At 45.6% G+C, this 24,434-nt stretch overlaps 1 protein-coding gene across 1 annotated transcript in view; it reads left to right on the top strand.

The window, feature by feature from the left end:
* The window catches only part of SLC15A5 (solute carrier family 15 member 5), a 114,535-nt gene extending 90,584 nt beyond the window's left edge, over positions 1–23,951 (top strand). Inside the window, exon 9 of the mRNA XM_083179525.1 lies at positions 23,607–23,951. Within this exon, the coding sequence (XP_083035651.1) occupies positions 23,607–23,751 (145 nt within the window). The 3' untranslated portion in view covers positions 23,752–23,951. The remainder of the gene's footprint in view (positions 1–23,606) is intronic.
* Positions 23,952–24,434: the final 483 nt, after the last annotated feature.

The raw sequence follows: 24,434 nt of genomic DNA on the forward strand, positions 1-24,434 counted from the left end.
ATGGGGTCACTTGTGGGGGGGTTCCACTGTATTGGTGCTTCGGGGGTCTTGCTAATGCGACATAGCACCCACCAACATTCCACCAGAATCTGAGCTGCAAAATCCAAAAATCACTCCTTCCCTTCTGAGTCCTGCCATGCACCCAAATGGTATTTTTTGGTCACATGTGAGGCATTGCCGTACTCGGGAGAAATTGGGGCACAGATTTTGGGGTGCTTTGTCTCCTTCATTCCTTGTGAAAATGAAAAATTTGGAGCCAGAACTGCATTTTTGTGTAAAAAAAATAATTTTTCATTTTCACTGCCCAGTTGTACCACAATTGGTGAAACCCCTGGGGGTTTGAAATGTACACTATACCCCTAGATGAATTCCCTGAGGGGTGTAGTTTGCAAAATGGGGTCACTTGTGGGGGGGTTCCTAACTTTTAGCATCTTATGGTGCCTAGAAACCTACATGGTGCCTAAAAAATAATCTCATAAAAAGGAGGCTCCAAAATCAAGTAGGTGCTCCTTCTATTATGAAGCCTGTGGTTTGGTCAACGTGCACACTAGGGCCACATATAGGATATTTATGAAAACAAAAGAATTGGGGGAATCAATTTTTAGTCACATTTCTCTAGTAAAATCTACTGTGTTCCTTAGAAAAATGTATTAAAATTGCAGATCTGCAAAAAAAATGAAATTTTGAAATTTCACCTACACTTTGTTTAATTCCTGTGAAACACCTAAAGGGTTAACAAACTTCCAAAATGCTGTTTTGAATACTGTGAGGGGTGCAGTTTTTGAAATGGCATCATTTATGGGGGTGTCTCACATACAAGTCCCTCAAAGTCACATCAGAACTGAACTGGTCCCTAAAAAAATCAGTGTTTCAAATTTTCTTGAAAATTTGAGAATTTGCTATTCATACTTTAAGCCTCCTAGTGTCCAAAAAAATTAAAAGGATGTTGAAATAATGATGGAAACATAAAGTAGACATATGGTCTATGTTAGTTATTAACTATTTTGAGTGGTATGATTATTTGTCTCACAAGCAGAAAATTTAACATTTTGAAAATTGCTAAATTTTCCATTTTTTTACGACATTTTGGTATTTTTCACAAAAAAACACAGACTGTATCGACCCAAATTTACCACTAACTTGAAGTACAATGTGTCACGAGAAAACAATCTCAAAATCACTGGGATAAGTAAAAGCAAAAAAAAGTTATCCCCACTTAAGTGATACCTGTCAGATTTGAAAAAAAGGGCTCTGTCAGGAAGGCAAAAACAGGCTGCGGCGGGAAGGGGTTAAGCACTGCAGCCAGCTTTTACGTCTTGCGTACGGGCACCTTAATGTCTGGCCTGCGCAGCCTCAGGAGTCAGGACACTCAGCTCAGCCTAACAAGCGTTGTGCCGCCGCCAAAGCCACCTGCCCCGATAACAACACCCCCACCGCAGTGTAGTGGTAAATGCGTTAATTACCTCCAGGCTCCGGCTGTCAGCAAGGGGGTTTCAAGCAGCAGTGGACCGGAGCTTTGCGCTATGCCATCCCCCTGCCGAGTGAGACAACCCCGAGGGTGTGACTCCTCTCACCCTCAGGATTGTCTCACTCGGCAGGGGGATGGAATAGCGTGGAGCTGCTTGAATCCCGCTTGCTGACAGCCGGAGCCTGGAGGCATTTAAAGCATTTGATGCAGGGTGCACTAGATCTTAAGAATACAACTTAACAGGCAGCGTGCGCCGGCGGCTGCCCTGCCCGCCGCCTGCCTCTTGCCCTGCTCACCCGGTCCAAACGTCACGGACCAGACGGTGAGGCCGGGCGGCTAATTCACTGCTCTCTGCTGCTGCTGCTGCTGCTCGGGCCGGCTTCCGGGCAGTGCAGCGCAGCATAACTCCTCTTACAGTCACCCACCTGCCCATGCTACCCTCCTCCCTGGCTACAACAGCGTTATCAGCCATCCCAAGCGCTGGCTGTAGCCTGGAGGAGAAGGTGTTCTGCTGCTGCCCGTGCTGTTCCCCTGGACCTGCTGCAATCATTGATCCTTATCTACAAGGTGAAGGTGGATTTTTTTTTATATGGCTAATTAATGATGTTATAAACTTGGGGTTTGGGAGATTGGTGGAGCCGGGGGAGGGGCGGGGATGCTGTATTTATTTACAGCATCTTATATAGCGCAGCAGATTCCGTTACAGCGTCTTATATAGCGTAGCAGATTCCGTTAGTGTCTTATATAGCGCAGCAGATTCCGTTACAGTGTCTTATATAGCGCAGCAGATTCCGTTACAGTGTATTATATAGCGCAGCAGATTCCGTTACAGTGTCTTATATAGCGCAGCAGATTCCGTTACAGTGTCTTATATAGCGCTGCAGATTCCGTGACAGTGTCTTATATAGCGCAGCAGATTCCGTTACAGTGTCTTATATAGCGCAGCAGATTCCGTGACAGTGTCTTATATATCGCAGCAGATTCCGTTACAGTGTCTTATATAGCGCAGCAGATTCCATTAGTGTCTTATATAGCGCAGCAGATTCCGTTACAGTGTCTTATATAGCGCTGCAGATTCTGTGACAGTGTCTTATATAGCGCAGCAGATTACGTTACAGTGTCTTATATAGCGTAGCAGATTCCGTGACAGTGTCTTATATAGCGCAGCAGATTCCGTTACAGTGTCTTATATAGCGCAGCAGATTCCGTCACAGTGTCTTATATAGCGCAGCAGATTCCTTCAGTGTCTTATATAGCGCAGCAGATTCAGTCAGTGTCTTATATAGCGCAGCAGATTACGTTACAGTGTCTTATATAGCGCAGCAGATTCCGTGACAGTGTCTTATATAGCGCAGCAGATTCCGTTACAGCGTCTTATATAGCTCAGCAGATTCCGTTACAGCGTCTTATATAGCGCAGCAGATTCCGTTACAACGTCTTATATAGCGCAGCAGATTCCGTTACAGCGTCTTATATAACGCAGCAGATTCCGTTACAGTGTCTTATATAGCGCAGCAGATTCCGTTACAGCGTCTTATATAGTGCAGCAGATTCCGTTACAGTGTATTATACAGCGCAGCAGATTCCGTTACAGCGTCTTATATAGAAACATAGAATTTGACGGCAGATAAGAACCACTTGGCCCATCTAGTCTGCCCCTTTTTTAAACATGTTACCTCAAACCATATTTGATCCTTATTTTTTTGTAAGGATATCAATATGCCTATCCCAAGCATGTTTAAATTGTACTACTGTATTTGCGTCTACCACCTCTGTTGGGAGGCTATTCCACTTATCTTCTACTCTTTCTGTGAAAAAATTCTTCCTCACATTTCCCCTGAATCTTCCTCCCTCTAGTTTCAGTGCATGTCCTCGTGTTCTGTTGCTCCTCTTCCTGTGAAGAATGTCTCCCACCTGTACCTTGTTAAAACCCTTGATATATTTGAAAGTTTCTATCATGTCCCCCCTTTCCCTTCTCTGCTCTAAACTATACATATTAAGATCTTTTAGTCTTTCCTGGTACGTTTTGTGATGTAGGCCATGCACCATTTTAGTTGCTCTTCTTTGTACAGTCTCTAATGTATTTATATCCTTCTGGAGATATGGCCTCCAGAACTGAACACAATACTCTAGGTGAGGTCGTACCAATGACCTATACAGTGGCATTATTACTTCTTTCTTTCTACTGCTGATACCTCTCCCTATGCAACCAAGCATCTGACTTGCCTTCTTCATTGCTTTGTTACATTGCCTACCTGCTTTTAAGTCCCCTGAAATAGTGACACCTAGATCCCTCTCTTCCTCAGTAGTTTCCATTATAGTGCCATTTATACTATATTGAGTCTTTGGATTTCTGAGACCCAAGTGCATGATTTTGCATTTTTTGGCATTAAACTGTAGTTGCCATTCTCTTGACCATTTCTCTAATCTGCCTAGATCCTCAATCATTTGTTTTACCCCTCCTGGTGTGTCTACCCTGTTGCATACCTTTGTGTAATCTGCAAAAAGGCACATTTTACCCTCAATTCCATTTGCAATATCACCAATAAAGATATTAAAAAGCACCGGTCCAAGTACAGATCCCTGGGGTACTCCACTTGTAACCTTTCCCTCCTTTGACTGTACTCCGTTTACTACAACTCTCTGTTTTCTGTCCTGCAACCATGCTCTTATCCATTCAACTATCTTAGTATCCAATCCCAAGCTTTCAAGTTTATTTAACCCCTTCATGACAGAGCCAGTTTGTGCCTTCATGACAGAGCCCTTTTTTTCAAATCTGACATGTCTCACTTAAGTGGGGATAACTTTTTTTTGCTTTTACTTATCCCAGTGATTTTGAGATTGTTTTCTCGTGACACATTGTACTTCAAGTAAGTGGTAAATTTTGGTCGATACAGTCTGTGTTTTTTTGTGAAAAATACCAAAATATCGTGAAAAAATGGAAAATTTAGCAATATGCAAAATGTTAAATTTTCTGCTTGTGAGACAAATAATCATACCACTCAAAATAGTTAATAACTAACATAGACCATATGTCTACTTTATGTTGCCATCATTATTTCAACCCCCTTTTCATTTTTTTGGACACTAGGAGGCTTCAAATATGACTAGCAAATTCTCAAATTTTCAAGAAAATTTCAAACACTGATTTTTTTAGGGACCAGTTCAGTTCTGATGTGACTTTGAGGGACTTGTATGTGAGACACCCCCATAAATGATGCCATTTCAAAAACTGCACCCCTCACAGTATTCAAAACAGCATTTTGGAAGTTTGTTAACCCTTTAGGTGTTTCACAGGAATTAAAACAAAGTGTAGGTGAAATTTCAAAATTTCTTTTTTTTTGCAGAGTTTCAATTTTAATACATTTTTCTAACAAATACAGTAGATTTTACTAGAGAAATGTGACTAAAAATTGATTCCCCCAATTCTTTTGTTTTCAAAAATATCCTATATGTGGCCCTAGTGTGCACGTTGACCAAACCACAGGCTTCATAATAGAAGGAGCACCTACTTGATTTTGGAGCCTCCTTTTTATGAGATTTTTTTTTAGGCACCATGTAGGTTTCTAGGCACCATAAGTGCTAAAAGTTAGGAACCTCCCCCACAAGTCACCCCATTTTGCAATCTACACCCCTCAGGGAATTCATCTAGGGGTATAGTGTACATTTCAAACCCCCAGGGGTTTCACCAATTTTGGTACAACTGGGATGTGAAAATGAAAAATTACATTTTTTTACACAAACATGCAGTTCTGGCTCAAAATTTTTCATTTTCACAAGGAATGAAGGAGACAAAGCACCCCAAAATCTGTGCCCCAATTTCTCCCGAGTACGGCAATGCCTCACATGTGACCAAAAAATACCAGTTGGGTGCATGGCAGAACTCAGAAGGGAAGGAGTGATTTTTGGATTTTGCAGCAAAGATTTTGGTGGAATGAATGGTGGGTACTATGATGCATTAGCAAGACTCCCAAAGCACCAATACAGTGGAACCCCCCCACAAGTCACCCCATTTTGCAAAGTACACCCCTCAGGGAATTCATCTAGGGGTATAGTGTACATTTCAAACCCCCAGGGGTTTCACCAATTTTGGTACAACTGGGATGTGAAAATGAAAAATTAAATTTTTTTACACAAACATGCAGTTCTGGCTCAAAATTTTTCATTTTCACAAGGAATGAAGGAGACAAAGCACCCCAAAATCTGTGCCCCAATTTCTCCCGAGTACGGCAATGCCTCACATGTGACCAAAAAATACCAGTTGGGTGCATGGCAGGACTCAGAAGGGAAGGAGTGATTTTTGGATTTTGCAGCAAAGATTTTGGTGGAATGAATGGTGGGTACTATGATGCATTAGCAAGACTCCCAAAGCACCAATACAGTGGAACCCCCCCACAAGTCACCCCATTTTGCAAAGTACACCCCTCAGGGAATTCATCTAGGGGTATAGTGTACATTTCAAACCCCCAGGGGTTTCACCAATTTTGATACAACTGGGCAGTGAAAATGAAAAATTACATTTTTTTACACAAAAATGCAGTTCTGGCTCAAAATTTTTCATTTTCACAAGGAATGAAGGAGACAAAGCACCCCAAAATCTGTGCCCCAATTTCTCCCGAGTACGGCAATGCCTCACATGTGACCAAAAAATACCAGTTGGGCGCATGGCAGGACTCAGAAGGGAAGGAGTGATTTTTGGATTTTGCAGCACAGATTTTGGTGGAATAAATGGTGGGTGCTATGTTGCACCAATACAGTGGAACCCCCCCACAAGTCACCCCATTTTGCAAAGTACACCCCTCAGGGAATTCATCTAGGGGTATAGTGTACATTTCAAACCCCCAGGGGTTTCACCAATTTTGGTACAACTGGGCTGTGAAAATGAAAAATTAAATTTTTTTACACAAACATGCAGTTCTGGCTCAAAATTTTTCATTTTCACAAGGAATGAAGGAGACAAAGCACCCCAAAATCTGTGCCTCAATTTCTCCCGAGTACGGCAATGCCTCACATGTGACCAAAAAATACCAGTTGGGTGCATGGCAGGACTCAGAAGGGAAGGAGTGATTTTTGGATTTTGGAGCACAGATTTTGGTGGAATGAATGGTGGGTGCTATGTTGCATTACCAATACAGTGGAACCCCCCCACAAGTGACCCCATTTTGCAAACTACACCCCTCAGGGAATTCATCTAGGGGTATAGTGTACATTTCAAACCCCCAGGGGTTTCATCAATTTTGGTACAACTGGGCAGTGAAAATGAAAAAAATACATTTTTTTACACAAAAATGTACTTCTGGCTCAAAATTTTTCATTTTCACAAGGAATGAAGGAGACAAAGCACCCCAAAATCTGTGCCCCCATTTCTCCAGAGTACGGCAATGCCTCACATGTGACCAAAAAATACCAGTTGGGTGCATGGCAGGACTCAGAAGGGAAGGAGTGATTTTTGGATTTTGGAGCACAGATTTTGGTGGAATGAATGGTGGGTGCTATGTTGCATTACCAATACAGTGGAACCCCCCCACAAGTGACCCCATTTTGCAAAATACACCCCTCAGGGAATTCATCTAGGGGTATAGTGTACATTTCAAACCCCCAGGGGATGCATCAATTTTGGTACAACTGGGCAGTGAAAATGAAAAAAATACATTTTTTTACACAAAAATGTACTTCTGGCTCAAAATTTTTCATTTTCACAAGGAATGAAGGAGACAAAGCACCCCAAAATCTGTGCCCCCATTTCTCCAGAGTACGGCAATGCCTCACATGTGACCAAAAAATACCAGTTGGGTGCATGGCAGGACTCAGAAGGGAAAGAGTGATTTTTGGATTTTGCAGCTCAGATTCTGGTGGAATGAATGGTGGGTGGTATGTGGCATTAGCAAGACCCCCGAAGCACGGTGAAATGATGAACCTAATAATCCATAGATGTGTGGTATATTTTGAAACACTCCTTTATACATAGGCCGAGTTTGTCGGGGCAAGTTTCACAGTGGAAAATAGTATCCTTTCTTATTCCCTTTTTATAGCAAACTTTGCACCTTTTTTGTGTCCTGCCCTTTCTTGCAGTGGAGGGGATTTCGTTGGGAAAATGCTGCCCTGGTACAATACGGGGGCCAGTACTAGAAGTACTGGGGCCCTCTGCCTGCTGATTCCCAAATATTAGGCTCTTTATGACTTCCTCTTGAAAGTGCATAAATGTCCCCCTCTGGCCGGTAGAACGGAATAGCACGTAAGCGTTATACAGTGCCATCTGGATGATATACACGGCCAGCTTCTTGTACCAGATTTTTGTTTTCCGCAGGGCACTGTACGGATTCAGTACCTGATCTGAAAGATCCACTACGCCCATGTACTTATTGTAATCTAGGATACAATTTGGTTTTGAGGTGTGGGTACTGGTACCTCGTACAGGGATGGAGGTGGTACTGTCTCCATGAATTGTTGTCAGTATAAGGACATCCCTCTTGTCCTTATATTTGACCAACAACATATTTTCGGTGCATATTCCCCTGCTTTCACCCCTTCTCATTACTTGGGCAATGTGCGTTTTGGGGAGGCCTCTTTGGTTCTTGCGCACAGTACCGCAAGCTGCTGTACCTCTTGAACCAAGGGCCTTAAACAGGGGGATGCTGGTGTAAAAGTTATCCACATAGAGGTGATAACCCTTATCCAGGAAGGGGTTCATTAAATCCCAGACAATTTTTCCACTAACACCTACGAGGGAGGGGGGGCATTCTGGTGGTTCAATTCTTGAATCCTTCCCTTCATATACCCTAAACTTGTGGGTGTACCCTGTGGTGCTTTCACACAGCTTATACATTTTTATGCCATACCTTGCCCTCTTACTGGGAAGGTACTGGCGGAATTTAACCCTTCCTTTAAAATGTATAAGGGACTCGTCGATACTAATACATTTATCAGGGATGTATAGCTCTGCAAATTTGGCACTGAAATGATCAATGACCGGCCTGACTTTGAATAGCCTGTCAAAGGTGGGATCATCTCTGGGTGGGCACTGTGCATTATCGGTGTAATGTATAAATTTATGGATTGCCTCAAAACGAGCCCGGGGCATGGCCATACGGTGAAATGGGGTGCTGTACAGAACATCTGTACTCCAATATTGCCTAATTTGTGGCTTTTTTACTATGCCCATGTGTAACACCAGACCCCAAAACGTCATCATCTCTACTGCATCTACAGGGGTCCACCTAGCAAATGATGACGTGGGGTTTTGAGCAATAAACTGCTGGGCATATAAATTAGTTTGGTCCACCATTAAATTTATAAAATCATCAGAGAAAAATAATTTGAAAAAGTCAATTTCTCTGAGACCTGTTGAATCAAATTGGATTCCTGGGATGGCCAAAAACTCAGGAACCTGGGGCTCAAAATTGTCTGGTGGTGGGGTCCATACGAGATCAATTATTGGGGGGGGTCTCAGCTGCTCTACGGGGGCGTCTTTGAGGGGGTCCCTCATCACCAGAGGAGGAAGAAGAGCTTAAGACGAATCCTTCAAATTCCCCGCTTGCCTCACTGGCTGTGTCAGAGTCAGAGGCAAGCATGGCATATGCCTCCTCCACTGAATACATTCTCCTGGATGACTGGGATGACATTTGGGATGACATTTGGGATGCCATTTATATTTTTGTGTTACTGGTAGTGAAATGTTTCAACACGTGTATAGTGTAGGGGGGGTACAAACTTTATTTCAACCCGGGGGGTATGTAGTGTGTGGTGTGTATGTAGTGCAGAAAAAAAAAATACAAAAAAAAAAAATTGAAGGGTTAAAAAAAAAAAAAAATGGAAGGGGTTAAAAAAAAAAATGGAAGGGGTTAAAAAAAAAAAAAATGGAAGGGGTTAAAAAAAAAAAAAAGGTCCTGCGCCAAAAATTGAGCACAGATGTTGGTCAGTAACGTCCGTCACTGAACAGCGCTCAAAGGCAACAGGAATTTGATCAAAAAAAAAAAATATAGATCAACCCTGTGCCGAAAAAGCTGATCAGTGATGTACGTCACTGATCAGCGCACAGTGGCCACAGGACACACACAAAATCACAGTGTGTGTAAAAAATTTTTTTTAAAAAGACCCCACAGCACTCACAAAAAATAAAAAAAGGTGATCAGTGATGCGACACTGATTACCAGTGAGGGGCAGCAGGTGCACAACCTTTGGTGCAACTGACAGTGCAACTGGCAGCAACTGACAGGTATATATAAAAAAAAAAACCTCTGTACCCCCAAAAAGTTGCTGATCACCTCAGATATAGTGATCAGCACAAAAGGCGGGGGCAGCAGACACAAAATTTAGCACTCTCTATCACTCTCTGTCACTATCTCTCTCTATCTCTCTATCTCTCTATCACTCACTATCTATCACTCTATGACACTGCAGCAGCAGCACTGACAGGTATATCTATATATAAAAAAAAACCTGCGCCCCCAAAAAGTTGCTGATCAGTTAATTTATACTGATCAGCACAAAAGGGGGGGCAGCAGTCAGTTATATAAAAAATATATAGCACAATCTGTCACTATCTCTCTCTATCTCTCTCTCTATCTCTCTCTATCTATCTATAGCTCTATCACACTGCAGCAGCACAAAATATAGCACTAGGCCTCTCTATCTCTCTCTATCTCTCTCTATCTCTTTCAGTTATATAAAAAATATATAGCACAATCTGGCACTATCTGTCACTATCTCTCTCTCTCTATCTCTCTCTCTCTATCTCTCTCTATCTCTCTATCTATAGCTCTATCACACTGCAGCAGCACAAAATATAGCACTAGGCCTCTCTATCTCTCTCTATCTCTCTCTATCTCTCTCTCTATCTAATAACTATCTAATAACTCGCAGCAGCACAAGATGTCACAGGATGTCACAAGATGTCACAAGAATAAGCAAGGCAGTGATCAGGTAAGTATTTGGATGGGTTCTGGTCAGTATTGGCGGCAGCTGGGCACGGTGACCGCACTGCACGCTATTCCAGACCGGAATGGCGTCTGCAGTGCAGTCACCGTTAGTTTAAACCCCCCTCCTTGGCTGTGATTGGTCCGTCGGTCCGACGGACCAATCACGGCCTTTGGGGGCGGGCGGGGTGAGGTGGGGTGACACCAGTGTCACCCTTACACCCCGCGGTGATTGGTGCTGTACTTTACAGCACCAATCACCTCCGATCCCGTGTCACCGGCGAACGTTATTCGCCGGTGACACAGAAAACGCTGTGAATGGCTGTTCACACTGAACAGCCAATCACAGCGATCGCCGACGGGGGGGCGGCATCGCAGCCCCCCCTGGGCATGCACGGACATGTCTGCTGTCAGGGACAGCAGACATCGTCCCTCTGTCACTGCGTCTCTAGACGCAGTGACAGTTTTAAGCCATGACGTATATATACGTCAACGGTCGGGAAGTACTTCCCGGCCATGACGTATATATACGTCAAATGTCGTGAAGGGGTTAACAGTCTGCGATGTGGGACAGTGTCAAAAGCTTTACTAAAGTCTAGATAAGCTACATCTACAGCCCCACCTTGATCTATTACTTTAGTCACCCAGTCAAAAAAGTCAATAAGATTTGTTTGACATGATCTTCCCCCAGTAAACCCATGCTGTTTTGGATCCTGTAAATTGCTGGTTTTGAGATATTCTACAACTCTTTGTTTTAAGAGTGTTTCCATCAATTTCCCTACTACTGATGTAAGGCTCACTGGTCGATAGTTGCTTACCTCTTCCTTGCTTCCACTTTTGTGCAGTGGGACTACATTCGCTGTTTTCCAGTCCTCTGGGATTACTCCAGTAGCTAGTGACTGGTTGAATAATTCTGTTATTGGTTTTACCAGCTCCCCTTTAAGCTCTTTTAGTATCCTTGGATGTATCCCATCTGGCCCCATTGATTTATCCACTTTCAGTTTTGAGAGTTCTGTGAGGACTTTCTCCTCTGTAAATGTACATGTCTCTCCCTCAGTTTTCTGACTATACTTGCAACTTAACTGTGGCCCCTTTCCCTCTCTTTCAGCAGTGAATACTGAGCAGAAATAATTATTAATATTATCTGCTATTACATTGTCCCTCTCAAGAAAACTTCCACTCTCTGTCTTCAGTCTAATTATTCCACTTTTTGTTTTTCTCCTTTCACTTATATACCTAAAATAAAGTTTTCCCCCCTTTACCCACTGACTGGGCCATTTTCTCTTCAGCCTGTGCTTTTGCACATCTGATTACCTTCTTAGCCTCCTTCTGTCTAACAAGATACACCTCTTTGTCCTCATTCTTCTGCGTCTACTTAAATTTCTTAAAGGCCAACTTTTTTGCTTTCACAATACTTGCTACTTCTTTTGCAAACCACAATGGCTTTCTTTTTCTTGTGTTTTTCCTAACTCTTTTGACACAAAGTTCTGTTGCTTTTAGAATTGCATTTTTTAATTTTTCCCACTTATCCTGCACTCCTTCCAAGTTCTTCCACTCTGCCAAAGAATCCCTTACAGAGTTTCCCATCTCTACAAAATCAGCCTTCCTAAAATCTAACACCTTTGTTTTTGTGTGCGATGAGTCAGTCTCTGTCTTTATTTTGAACCATACTGCTTGATGGTCACTGGATCCCAGATTTTCACCCACATTTATGTCAGATATTCTGTCACCATTTGTAAGTATTAAGTCTAATATTGCATCCTTACGAGTGGGCTCCCTCACCAATTGCTGGAGGGATGCTCCTTGCAAGGAATTCAGCATGTCCCTACTTCTGGTGGAACTTGCAACAGGCAGCTCCCAGTTTACATCAGGTAGATTAAAGTCTCCCATGATTATCACCTCTCCTTTTAATGCCATTTTATTGATGTCCTGCAATAAGCTCTTGTCTAGTTCCTCTTCCTGACCTGGTGGTCTGTAAATCACCCCTATACGAAGAATCGCCTTTTCCCCTGTTTCTATGGTCACCCAAAGGGCCTTCGTTTTTTCTTCAATACTTTGTATTAAGGTAGTCTTTATATATTTTTTCACATATATTGCAACCCCTCCTCCAATTTTTCCCATTCTGTCCTTATAGAGCAGCAGATTCCGTTACAGTGTCTTATATAGCGCAGCAGATTCCGTTACAGTGTCTTATATAGCGCAGCAGATTCCGTTACAGCGTCTTATATAGCGCAGCAGATTCCGTTACAGTGTCTTATATAGCGCAGCAGATTCCGTTACAGTGTCTTATATAGCGCAGCAGATTACGTTACAGTGTCTTATATAGCGCAGCAGATTCCGTGACAGTGTCTTATATAGCGCAGCAGATTCCGTCAGTGTCATTTTAATGGGGCGCAGCCCCCTACGACGGTGTGAAGAGCGCCCGTACGGCGCGATGAATCACCTAGTATAATAATAATATCTGTAATATAATGATTTAATATCTGACATGTTCTTGTCAGACGAATATCTCTGGGAAATGTACAAATATTCACAAAGAAGTCCCATGCTAAATGGCCATAACAAATAGTGCAAAGTACAGTGTGAGTAGGGTTACTATGAGGGCACAGCAGAATGGGGTGCATGGCGTTACATGGGCACATAGTATTACTGCGCTCTGGGGTGTGCCACAAGCACTGTATTGGTATATTCTGGTTGGGTACAGGCCAGATTTGTGCTGGCGGAGTCTATACCTGTAATGGTAGAGGATGATCCAATGAATGTGACTTGTACAAAGTGAGGTTTGTACAGAGGAGGGGCCTGCAGACCCGTCACACACCGGCTGTATAACGCAGGAGGCTGTGTAGCACAGGAGGCTGTATAACGCAGGAGGCTGTATAACGCAGGAGGCTGTATAACGCAGGAGGCTGTATAACGCAGGAGGCTGTGTAGCGCAGGAGGCTGTATAACGCAGGAGGCTGTGTAACGCAGGAGGCTGTATAATTCTGGAGCATAGTTACCTACCCTACTGCATTCTGAAGAAGACTCCCTGACATAGCAGCAATCTCCCTCTCTCCATCATTACTCTAGCAATCTCCCTCATGTCACCTAGCCCACATTACACTGTTACATCATAGTTACCTCCCCTCATGCATTCTGCAGGAGACTCCCTGATATAGCAGCAATCTCCCTCTCTCCCTCATTAGTCTAGCAATCTCCCTCATGTCACCTAGCCTACATTACACTGATACATCATAGTTATCTCCCCCTGCATTCTGCAGGAGACTCCCTGACATAGCAGCAATCTCCCTCTCTCCCTCATTAGTCTAGCAATCTCCCTTATGTCACCTAGCCCACATTACACTGTTACATCATAGTTACCTCCCCTCCTGCATTCTGCAGGAGACTCCCTGACATAGCAGCAATCTCCCTCTCTCCCTCATTAGTCTAGCAATCTCCCTCATGTCACCTAGCCCACATTACACTGTTACATCATAGTTACCTCCCCTCCTGCATTCTGCAGGAGACTCCCTGACATAGCAGCAATCTCCCTCTCTCCCTCATTAGTCTAGCAATCTCCCCCATGTCACCTAGCCCACATTACACTGTTACATCATAGTTACCTACCCTCCTGCATTCTGCAGGAGACTCCCTGACATAGCAGCAATCTCCCTCTCTCCCTCATTAGTCTAGCAATCTCCCTCATGTCACCTAGCCCACATTACACTGTTACATCATAGTTACCTCCCCTCCTGCATTCAGCAGGAGACTCCCTGACATAGCAGCAATCTCCCTCTCTCCCTCATTAGTCTAGCAATCTCCCTCATGTCACCTAGAACACATTACACTGTTACATCATAGTTATCTCCCCTCCTGCATTCAGCAGGAGACTCCCTGACATAGCTGCAATCTCCCTCTCTCCCTCATTAGTCTAGCAATCTCCCTCATGTCACCTGGCCCACATTACACTGTTACATCATAGTTACCTCCCCTCCTGCATTCTGCAGGACACTCCCTAACATAGCAACAATCTCCCTCTCTCCCTCATTAGTCTAGCAATCTCCCTCATGTCACCTAGCCCACATTACACTGTTACATCATAGTTACCTCCCCTCCTGCATTCTGCAGGAGACTCCCTGACATAGCAGCAATCTCCCTCTCTCCCTCATTAGTCTAGCAATCTCCCTCATGTCACCTAGCCCACATTACACTGTTACATCATAGTTACCTCCCCTCCTGCATTCTGCAGGAGACTCCCTGACATAGCTGCAATCTCCCTCTCTCCCTCATTAGTCTAGCAATCTCCCTCATGTCACCTAGCCCACATTACACTGTTACATCATAGTTACCTCCCCTCCTGCATTCTGCAGGAGACTCCCTGACATAGCAGCAATCTCCCTCTCTCCCTCATTAGTCTAGCAATCTCCCTCATGTCACCTAGCCCACATTACACTGTTACATCATAGTTACCTCCCCTCCTGCATTCTGCAGGAGACTCCCTGACATAGCAGCAATCTCCCTCTCTCCCTCATTAGTCTAGCAATCTCCCTCATGTCACCTAGCCCACATTGCACTGTTACATCATAGTTACCTCTCCTCCTGCATTCAGCAGGAGACTCTCTGACATAGCAGCAATCTCCCTCTCTCCCTCATTAGTCTAGCAATCTCCCTTATGTCACCTAGCCCACATTACACTGTTACATCATTGTTACCTCCCTCCTGCATTCTGCAGGGGACTCCCTGACATAGCTGCAATCTCCCTCTCTCCCTCATTAGTCTAGCAATCTCCCTCATGTCACCTAGCCCACATTACACTGTTACATCATAGTTACCTCCCCTCCTGCACTCTGCAGGAGACTCCCTGACATAGCAGAAATCTCCCTCTCTCCCTCATTAGTCTAGCAATCTTCCTCATCTCACCTAGCCCACATTACACTGTTACATCATAGTTACCTCCCCTCCTGCATTCTGCAGGAGACTCCCTGATATAGCAGCAATCTCCCTCTCTCCCTCATTAGTCTAGCAATCTCCCTCATGTTACCTAGCCCACATTACACTGTTACATCATAGTTACCTCCCCTCCTGCATTCTGCAGGAGACTCCCTGACATAGCAGCAATCTCCCTCTCTCCCTCATTACTCTAGCAATCTCCCTTATGTCACCTAGCCCACATTACACTGTTACATCACAGTTACCTCCCCTCCTGCATTCTGCAGGAGACTCCCTGACATAGCAGCAATCTCCCTCTCTCCCTCATTAGTCTAGCAATCTCCCTCATGTCACCTAGCCCACATTACACTGTTACATCATAGTTACCTCCCCTCCTGCATTCTGCAGGAGACTCCCTGACATAGCAGCAATCTCCCTCTCTCCCTCATTAGTCTAGCAATCTCCCTTATGTCACCTAGCCCACATTACACTGTTACATCATTGTTACCTCCCCTCCTGCACTCTGCAGGAGACTCCCTGACATAGCAGAAATCTCCCTCTCTCCCTCATTAGTCTAGCAATCTCCCTCATCTCACCTAGCCCACATTACACTGTTACATCATAGTTACCTCCCCTCTTGCATTCTGCAGGAGACTCCCTGACATAGCAGCAATCTCCCTCTCTCCCTCATTACTCTAGCAATCTCCCTTATGTCACCTAGCCCACATTACACTGTTACATCACAGTTACCTCCCCTCCTGCATTCTGCAGGAGACTCCCTGACATAGCAGCAATCTCCCTCTCTCCCTCATTAGTCTAGCAATCTCCCTCATGTCACCTAGCCCACATGACACTGTTACATCATAGTTACCTCCCCTCCTGCATTCTGCAGGAGACTCCCTGACATAGCAGCAATCTCCCTCTCTCCCTCATTAGTCTAGCAATCTCCCTCATGTCACCTAGCCCACATTACACTGTTACATCATAGTTACCTCCCCTCCTGCATTCTGCAGGAGACTCCCTGACATAGCAGCAATTTCCCTCTCTCCCTCATTAGTCTAGCAATCTCCCTCATGTCACCTAGCCCACATTACACTGTTACATCATAGTTACCTCCCCTCCTGCATTCTGCAGGAGACTCCCTGACATAGCTGCAATCTCCCTCTCTCCCTCATTAGTCTAGCAATCTCCCTCATGTCACCTAGCCCACATTACACTGTTACATCATAGTTACCTCCCCTCCTGCATTCTGCAGGAGACTCCCTGAAATAGCAGCAATCTCCCTCTCTCCCTCATTAGTCTAGCAATCTTCCTCATCTCACCTAGCCTACATTACACTGTTACATCATAGTAACCTCCCCTCCTGCATTCTGCAGGAGACTCCCTGACATAGCAACAATCTCCCTCTCTCCCTCATTAGTCTAGCAATCTCCCTCATGTCACCTAGCCCTCATTACACTGTTACATCATAGTTACCTCCCCTCATGTATTCTGCAGGAGACTCCCTGACATAGCAGCAATCTCCCTCTCTCCCTCATTAGTCTAGCAATCTTCCTCATCTCACCTAGCCTACATTACACTGTTACATCATAGTAACCTCCCCTCCTGCATTCTGCAGGAGACTCCCTGACATAACAGAAATCTCCCTCTCTCCCTCATAAGTTCAGCAATCTCCCTCATGTCACCTAGCCCACATTACACCGTTACATCATAGTTACCTCCCCTCCTGCATTCTGCAGGAGACTCCCTGACGTAGCAGCAATCTCCCTCTCTCCCTCATTAGTCTAGCAATCTCCCTCACATAGCAGCAATATAATATACAGTATTACGCTATATAAATGTAACAGCTAATACCGATATACATATACATAAGGACTGGGGGTCACAAGACAAACATAAAAGAGTCCAATGTAAATCAAGTGCAGCTTAAACAGCTGTCAGAAAAAGTATTTTAGGATAGTTGGAGTGGTTTGAAGCAAATGAGTACCTGTTTCCAGGGTACAGGGGGTCTGCCGGCAGACTTACCCATCAGTGCCGTATTGCGCAAACGGCGTTGGCGGGATCTCCACAAACATCGACTAGTTTTGCCAGCAAGGCTTCCTCAGGATGTTGTGGGTTCATAACACAGGAGGCTGTGTAGCGCAGGAGACTGTGTAGCGCACGAGGCTGTGTAGTGCACAAAGCTGTGTAGCGCAGGAGGCTGTATAGTGTGTGACGATCCTTCGGGTGCCCGACCCCAGATCATCAGTGGGTAGTCCCCCCAAAGCCCTACAAGCTTGCACCCCAACACAGGGGGGTGGACACCCACCTATTTCTAAACAGCGCCCAGTGACCACAGGCATTTTCAGGCCTGAGAATGCCATGCCGGATGCAGGGCTGTGCTATGTCGCTTAGGGTATATGAGACCAGCAAGAAATGCAGACAGCTGACATCCACCTATCTCAAACCCCACCACACACACACACACACACACAAACCGGAAACATCAGCGAGCTGAATAGGCTGTGGCCTCACAACCCACAACAAGGGTCTGTTGTGACTACCCAGCTGGTCCACCCCCTTATCAGCACAATTACCTGGCTTTTGTTCTCCCTGGGCTTGTTATAGACTGCCAGGCACCAGCCCAGCAGGGAGCCAAAGAACTCCAGGGACCTTGTCTATTTCCAGGTTTCGAGCAGCATCCAATCCCTACACAGAACTCAGGGGACATTTACATCTCAGTATCCAAGATACAACCAATCCTGACGCAAAACTCAAGGATAAAATGGGCTGAAAACAGCAGCTCCGGGTAGAACATTTTGCATCTATTCAAGATTCCTGACCTTGAGTTGAGAGGCAGGGGCAGATGGAAGGAGAATAAGGTCCCTCAAGACCTCACAAGAACATCAGCATCACCATCCCGGCCAACAGCCAGGCAGTGGGATCACACAGTCCTGTAGACCAGGCAGACCCAAGGGACTGTGTCGTTATACGGCCAGGTTCTGTTGGCGCAATAGCCCATAACCAGTAGTATAGAACCACACAGAGGTGAGCTCCTGTAACCTTAGCAGGGATGCCAGGGAGAAGAAAAAGGATCATGTGTGAGGGCAGTAAGCGAGGGAAGAATTCCGCTTAAAGTGCCGGCTTGTCCAGGGCGACATTTCCTGCAGGCGAGGGATCGGTGGAGTGTGCCGTGGCCAGGGAATGGAAGCTAAAGTGAGGGGGTCCAGCAAGTGACAATGACCAAGCTCTACTAGTGTAGCCCTTTGGAGAATGGCGCCAGGATAAAGAGAGAAGCGCTCGAGGAGAGGCAAGCAGTGCCCCAAGTCTCCTAGAGCAGTGAAGCTCAGGGATGAGGACTCATCATGGAGGTGGCAGGCTGAAGAATGTGACCTGAGGAGTCCATCCACAAAGATACAGCCCTTCTGGGAGCACTGGGAGGCAGCATGCCTGTAGACTAACTTGTGGACCGGAGCTACCATAGGGGAGAAGATTGGCTATCTAATAGATGAATTTGTGCAGTGTAAAAATGATGTTATGGAAGTAACTCCATGTTGCAGATAATGCAGAGAAGATGGATAGCTGAGGCCAGCGTGCCAGCACTGGGTGATCTAGTTCCTGGGAAGGAGCCAGTGAAGAGAACCCAGGGAGGAGAAGCTGAGGGTGCCACCTGGGTGGACGAAGCAGGGCCAGTATACAGTGCAGGGGCTGCCCCAGAGAATAGCCGCAGAGCTCAGAGACTGGGACTGTGATGGCTGAGTCCTCACCACAGGAGGTACAAAGAGGTGGTCAGCCACTGCTCCAAGCAGCTGACCAGTGTACTAAGCTGGGGAAGGTTGCTAGCCAAAGCATGGGGGTGCACACAAACCCGACACCCAAGGAGGAGTTGGAGTATTTGAAACCAGTGGCCAGGGGTTCTACAATGATTGGGTCCCAGCCGAGGAGGCAGCAGTGGGGCAGTACTTCTCCCCTACCCGACCACATGCAGTCCAGTGAAAGAGGGCATCTTGCCCCAGCATATCCAGCATATTCAGCAGGGGGAGATGGAAGGAGAGGTGGCCGGTGTGTGCTCTGCCATCCTACCACCCCTGGAAGATTATCCAGCACTGTTCCCATTTAGCAATTGGAGCCCTGAGGTTTCAAAGTCAGAAAGCAGATACGGGACCAGGGTACCAGGGCCTGTGATTGTCAGATCAGTCCAGGGAGTATATGCAGGGGTGCAGTACTACTGTTAGTCCCCGGCAAGAGTGACTGACTGTAATTATGTGCCCGGGAAGCCAATGCAGCAAAGAGGCCGCCAAACAAGCACACATGGAGTGAATGGTCAGAGGCATGGCTCATCATCCTCCAGTGCCTTGTATGAAGACCCCTCACCACCCAGCATGACACAAGCAAGAGAATGTGAGTATGCACCTGGGGCTGTGAGGGAGATGCCAGCAGTGCCGGCCAGGCTGGGGAAGCAGTGCGCACTGAGGAAGATGGAAGGTCGCCAGATGAGGCCCAGCAGTTGTTGTTTAAAGGGCTGGGGGATGTGTTCACTCCAAGTGAGGGGTTTGTGGGGGCTTTTGATGGGGGAGCATGGAGAGAACTGCAGATACTTCCTGCTCCTCTGCAGCAATTGTGTTAAGGAGAATCCCCCAGACCGCTGCCTACTGCTGAGGGCAGGTGGGTGCAGGTTGTGCTCAGGCCCTGGGATTTTGCAAGGTGCTCCTATCATCAGGGAGGGGTGCCGAAGAGGTTATAGAACTGGGGGGGATGCTTTTATGGGGGGGGCTCGAGGAGGATTGTGGATATTCCCTGCTCCTCTGCAGCAATTGTGTGAAGGAGAATCCCCCAGACCCCTGCCTACTGCTAAGGGCCCAAGTGAGGTGGCGGTCAAGGCTTTTGAGGGGGGAGCATTGTCGTTACCCACTGCTCCCCTGCAGCCAACGTCAGCACTGTTAAGAGCGGAATCCACAGCTAGGTTCCCAGATTCTGGTCTGCATGTGAAAGATCGGGCCCCTCCCAGTTGCACCAGAGGCGGATAGAGGGGGAACAACCAAAAAGGAAAGAGAGGAGGAAAGATTCCCACAGGACAGGGGAAAACCCTGTACCGGGGATACTGGAGGTTGTGTTACAAATGATGAACTGCTGAGCTCAGACCCAGAACTGGAGCCTGTCATCTCAAAGGGTAACGTAAGCCCACCTTGGTGTGACCCGGGCTGGCGAGGGGTGATTTCGGCACAGGCCAAAGGGGTAGTGGTTATCCCTCAACCACAGCCCCTGGAACGAGTCCCCAGACCCAAGAGGGAAAAGGACCACACTAATGATGGTGGGTTGTCCTGACAAGAGGAGCCGGATCCAGCTCCCAGGAAACCACTGGGTCCGATCCTCCGAACTGGCCCCGACCCAGAAGCCAGCCCCTCCGACCAGATTTAGAAAGGGGGATGTATGTGACGATCCTTTGGGTGCCCCACCCCAGATCGTCAGTGGGTAGTCCCCCTCAAAGCCCTACAAGCTTGCACTCACGGACACCCACCTATTCCTAAACAGTGCCCAGTGACCACCAGGCATTTTCAGGCCTGGGAATGCCATGCCAGATGCAGGGCTGTGCTATGTCGCTAAGGGTGTATGAGACAAGCAAGAAACACAGGAAGCTGACATCCACCTATCTCATTCCCCCTCACAGGAAACATCCGCAAGCTAAATGGGCTGTGACCTCACAATGACAACAAGGGTCTGTTTAGACTACCCAGCTGGTCCACCCCCTTATCAGCACAATTACATGGCTTTTTGTCCTACTTGCTTACATACTCTTAGGCACCAGAGAACAGGGGTTTTGGGGATTCTGCACACAGATTGAATTGATGCCCTTCAATGTACAGGCAGTGAACCGCTTACTATTTGTGTTTTAATATTAGCGGGGTGCTATCCTGATCAACTTAGTCAATGATCAAAAAAAGGGGAGAGGGGAAGGAAAATAAGTTGTTAACGGATGCACTAGTTTTGGACATTTTATATATGTCAGTGAAGGGAAACGTTTTATTGCGTTTTATCTAAAAACGTGGGAGCTCTTATTATCTTTATTGGTACACTCCGAATAAAGAGACACCCACTTATCGTAGCGAAATGAGAATTAAAAATTAAAACATTCACATACAAATATGGGGACACAAGGAAAGTAAAGAGTGTGTTTTTAAAGATTAAAATATAGGCAGATGTGGCTGGAAGATGTGGCGAATTGTGGGCTGAATCCCAACAGGAAAGATAAATTAGTGTGTTAACACAAGTGATTTAAGCTGTATTATGTCTTGTTCTTAAGGGCGCCTTACACTTGTGAGATTTTGTGAGATGTGACCCAATTCAGGTGGATTGAGTCAATTTATCTGACAAAATCTGATGTGCCTGATGTGTAGGACTCAATGCTCAATCCTGTGTCATTGCGTATAACCAAGAGATTGTAAGAGATTGACCCTCCCGCACAGAGGATAAATCTCAGGTCAATCAGGTCCAATTTGTTGAACAATAAGCTGAACAAGTGTAATGGAGGCCACACACGCACCGATGCGGGCGGTGCGATGCTGTACGATGGGGTGCGCGCTCCCGCGGCACCTCATCGTACAGTACAAAAAGTATGTGATGCACATACTTTTTGTACTAGCTTTTTCTAGCATAGCATCGCATCGCATGCACATCGTATGCACAAGGCATACGATGCGATGCTATGTGTACTAATTAAGCCCACAACGCACGCCGGGATCGGTGCGTGTGTGGGCTCCATATTTGCCTTCCGATATGTAGCAATAGCCTTAATTGGCTTTATATTATGTTGCACCAAGGATTTTCTCTCCGCATATGGCTCTGTGCTGATTTGGATACAAATGTATTTATTTATATTGGTTTCAGCTTCCTGGCATGAAGCCCAGGCTTTACACAGAGTAATACAGTAACCACTGAGGAATGGGTTGGCTTGTGTCTCCTGAGGGCAAGAGTGGCCTCTACTGGTGTATCACAAGTAAAGCGATGTGCAGTGAATTGCACTATATCTGCTTAATGCTGTGGTTAATTTGGAGTGCCTCTCTACTAAGTCTTTTATAAGAGCTTGCGTCATCAGGACATAACCTATTTACTGACTATGTCAGTCTAATACGGAGACAGAAATTCTATGGTTCTATCAGCAATTCAAACAAAACATTTCCTGTAGCCTACATCACAGCATACAATCTGTCCTATCAGAGATTAGGACACGTGTTTCGCTCTAGCTTCTAGCTAACCAGGTTAGCTAGAAGAAGCTAGAGCGAAACACGAGTGATAGGCGACCTTGAGTGCATACATGAACACGGGATCCTCACATAGTGCACAAGGCTGTGTAGCGCAGGAGGCTTTATAACTCAGAAGGGTTAATAACACAGGAGTCTGTATAACTTAGGATGGTTCATAACACAGGAGGCTGTATAATTTAGGATGGTTCATAGCGCAGGAGGCTGTATAGCGCAGGAGGGTTCATAACACAGGAGGCTGTATAGCGCAGGAGGCTGTATAGCGCAGGAGGCTGTATAACACAGGAGGCTGTATAACACAGGAGGCTGTGTAGCGCAGGAGGGTTCATAACACAGGAGGCTGAATAGTGCATGAGGCTGTGTAACGCAGGAGGCTTTGTAGCACAGGAGGGTTTAAAACACAGGAGGTTGTAAAGCGCAGGAGGCTGTAGAGCACAGTAGTGTTATGTAGAAGTGTTATATAGCCAATAGCATAATAAATAAGTGTTGTAGCCAATATTTTTATTTAGACAATAGTGGACGGTGTAATGGTTAGCATTACTGCCTCACAGCACTGAGGTCATGGGTTCTATTCCCACCATGTGTTATATATACGGGGCAGTACGGACGGTGTAATGGTTACATTACTGCCTCACAGCACTGAGGTCATGGGTTCTATCCCCACCATGTGTTCTATATACAGGGCAATACAGATGGTGTAAAGCACTGAGGTCATGGGTTCTATTCCCACCATGGCCCTAACTGTGCAGAGTTTGTATATTCTCCCTGTACTTATGTGGGTTTACTCCGGGTACTCCGGTTTCCTCTTACTGTACATGCGTAAGTCTGCGCATTTTGGATTGTAACACAACATTGGTCACCTTGCGAATGGACCTTAATAAGGTCCATAGAGTGTAAGCTCACTGGGGCAGGGACTGATGTGAATGTTTAAGTATACTCAGTAAAGCACTGCAGAATATGTGTGCGCTACAGTATATAAGAAACTGTTAATAAATAAATAATACTGTATTTAGCCAGTAGTAGTATATAGCTGGGATATATACATGTGTTATACACTGACTGCCGGCTCTGTAACAGGTACAATCTGGATGAACAGAACGACCAGAGATTTAAGCAGAGACTCTTAGAGGAGAAATTGCTGCTTCATGAGCGGTCCCTGAAGTTCTACGACTCTGTCCTGGAATGGCCCTCACCTTATTCCCCTGTGGAGACAAGACTGTGATGTGCCTCATGTAATGCCACCACTGCCTCCTCACAAGATGAACACTGGGAAACCTTGGATGTGACTGCAGGGGGCGCTATAGTGGTCTGATGGACACAGTGTTATATATAGTGCTCTGATGGACACAGTGTTATATATGGTGGTCAGATGGACACAGTGTTATATATAGTGCTCTGATGGACACAATGTTATATATGGTGGTCAGATGGACACAGTGTTATATATAGTGTTCTGATGGACACAGTGTTATATATAGTGTTCTGATGGACACAGTGTTATATATAGTGTTCTGATGGACACAATGTTAAATATAGTGCTCTGATGGACACAATGTTATATATAGTGGTCTGATGGACACAGGGGTATATATAGTGCTCTGATGGACACAATGTTATATATAGTGCTCTGATGGACACAATGTTATATATGGTGGTCTGATGGACACAATGTTATATATGGTGGTCTGATGGACACAATGTTATATATAGTGCTCTGATGGACACAGTGGTATATATAGTGGTCTGATGGACACAATGTTAAATATGGTGGTCTGATGGACAAGTTTTCACATTTTTTGGTGTCTAGCGACCTCAATGTCAACTATTGGAATGCCGACCTAGTGACTATCGACATAGACATGTGTGGCCCAGGGACCGCATACCATAATACTCAGGGCTATCCAA

Source organism: Crinia signifera, chromosome 4, assembly GCF_055691185.1.
Source record: "Crinia signifera chromosome 4, ASM5569118v1, whole genome shotgun sequence".
Lineage (NCBI taxonomy): Eukaryota > Metazoa > Chordata > Amphibia > Anura > Myobatrachidae > Crinia > Crinia signifera.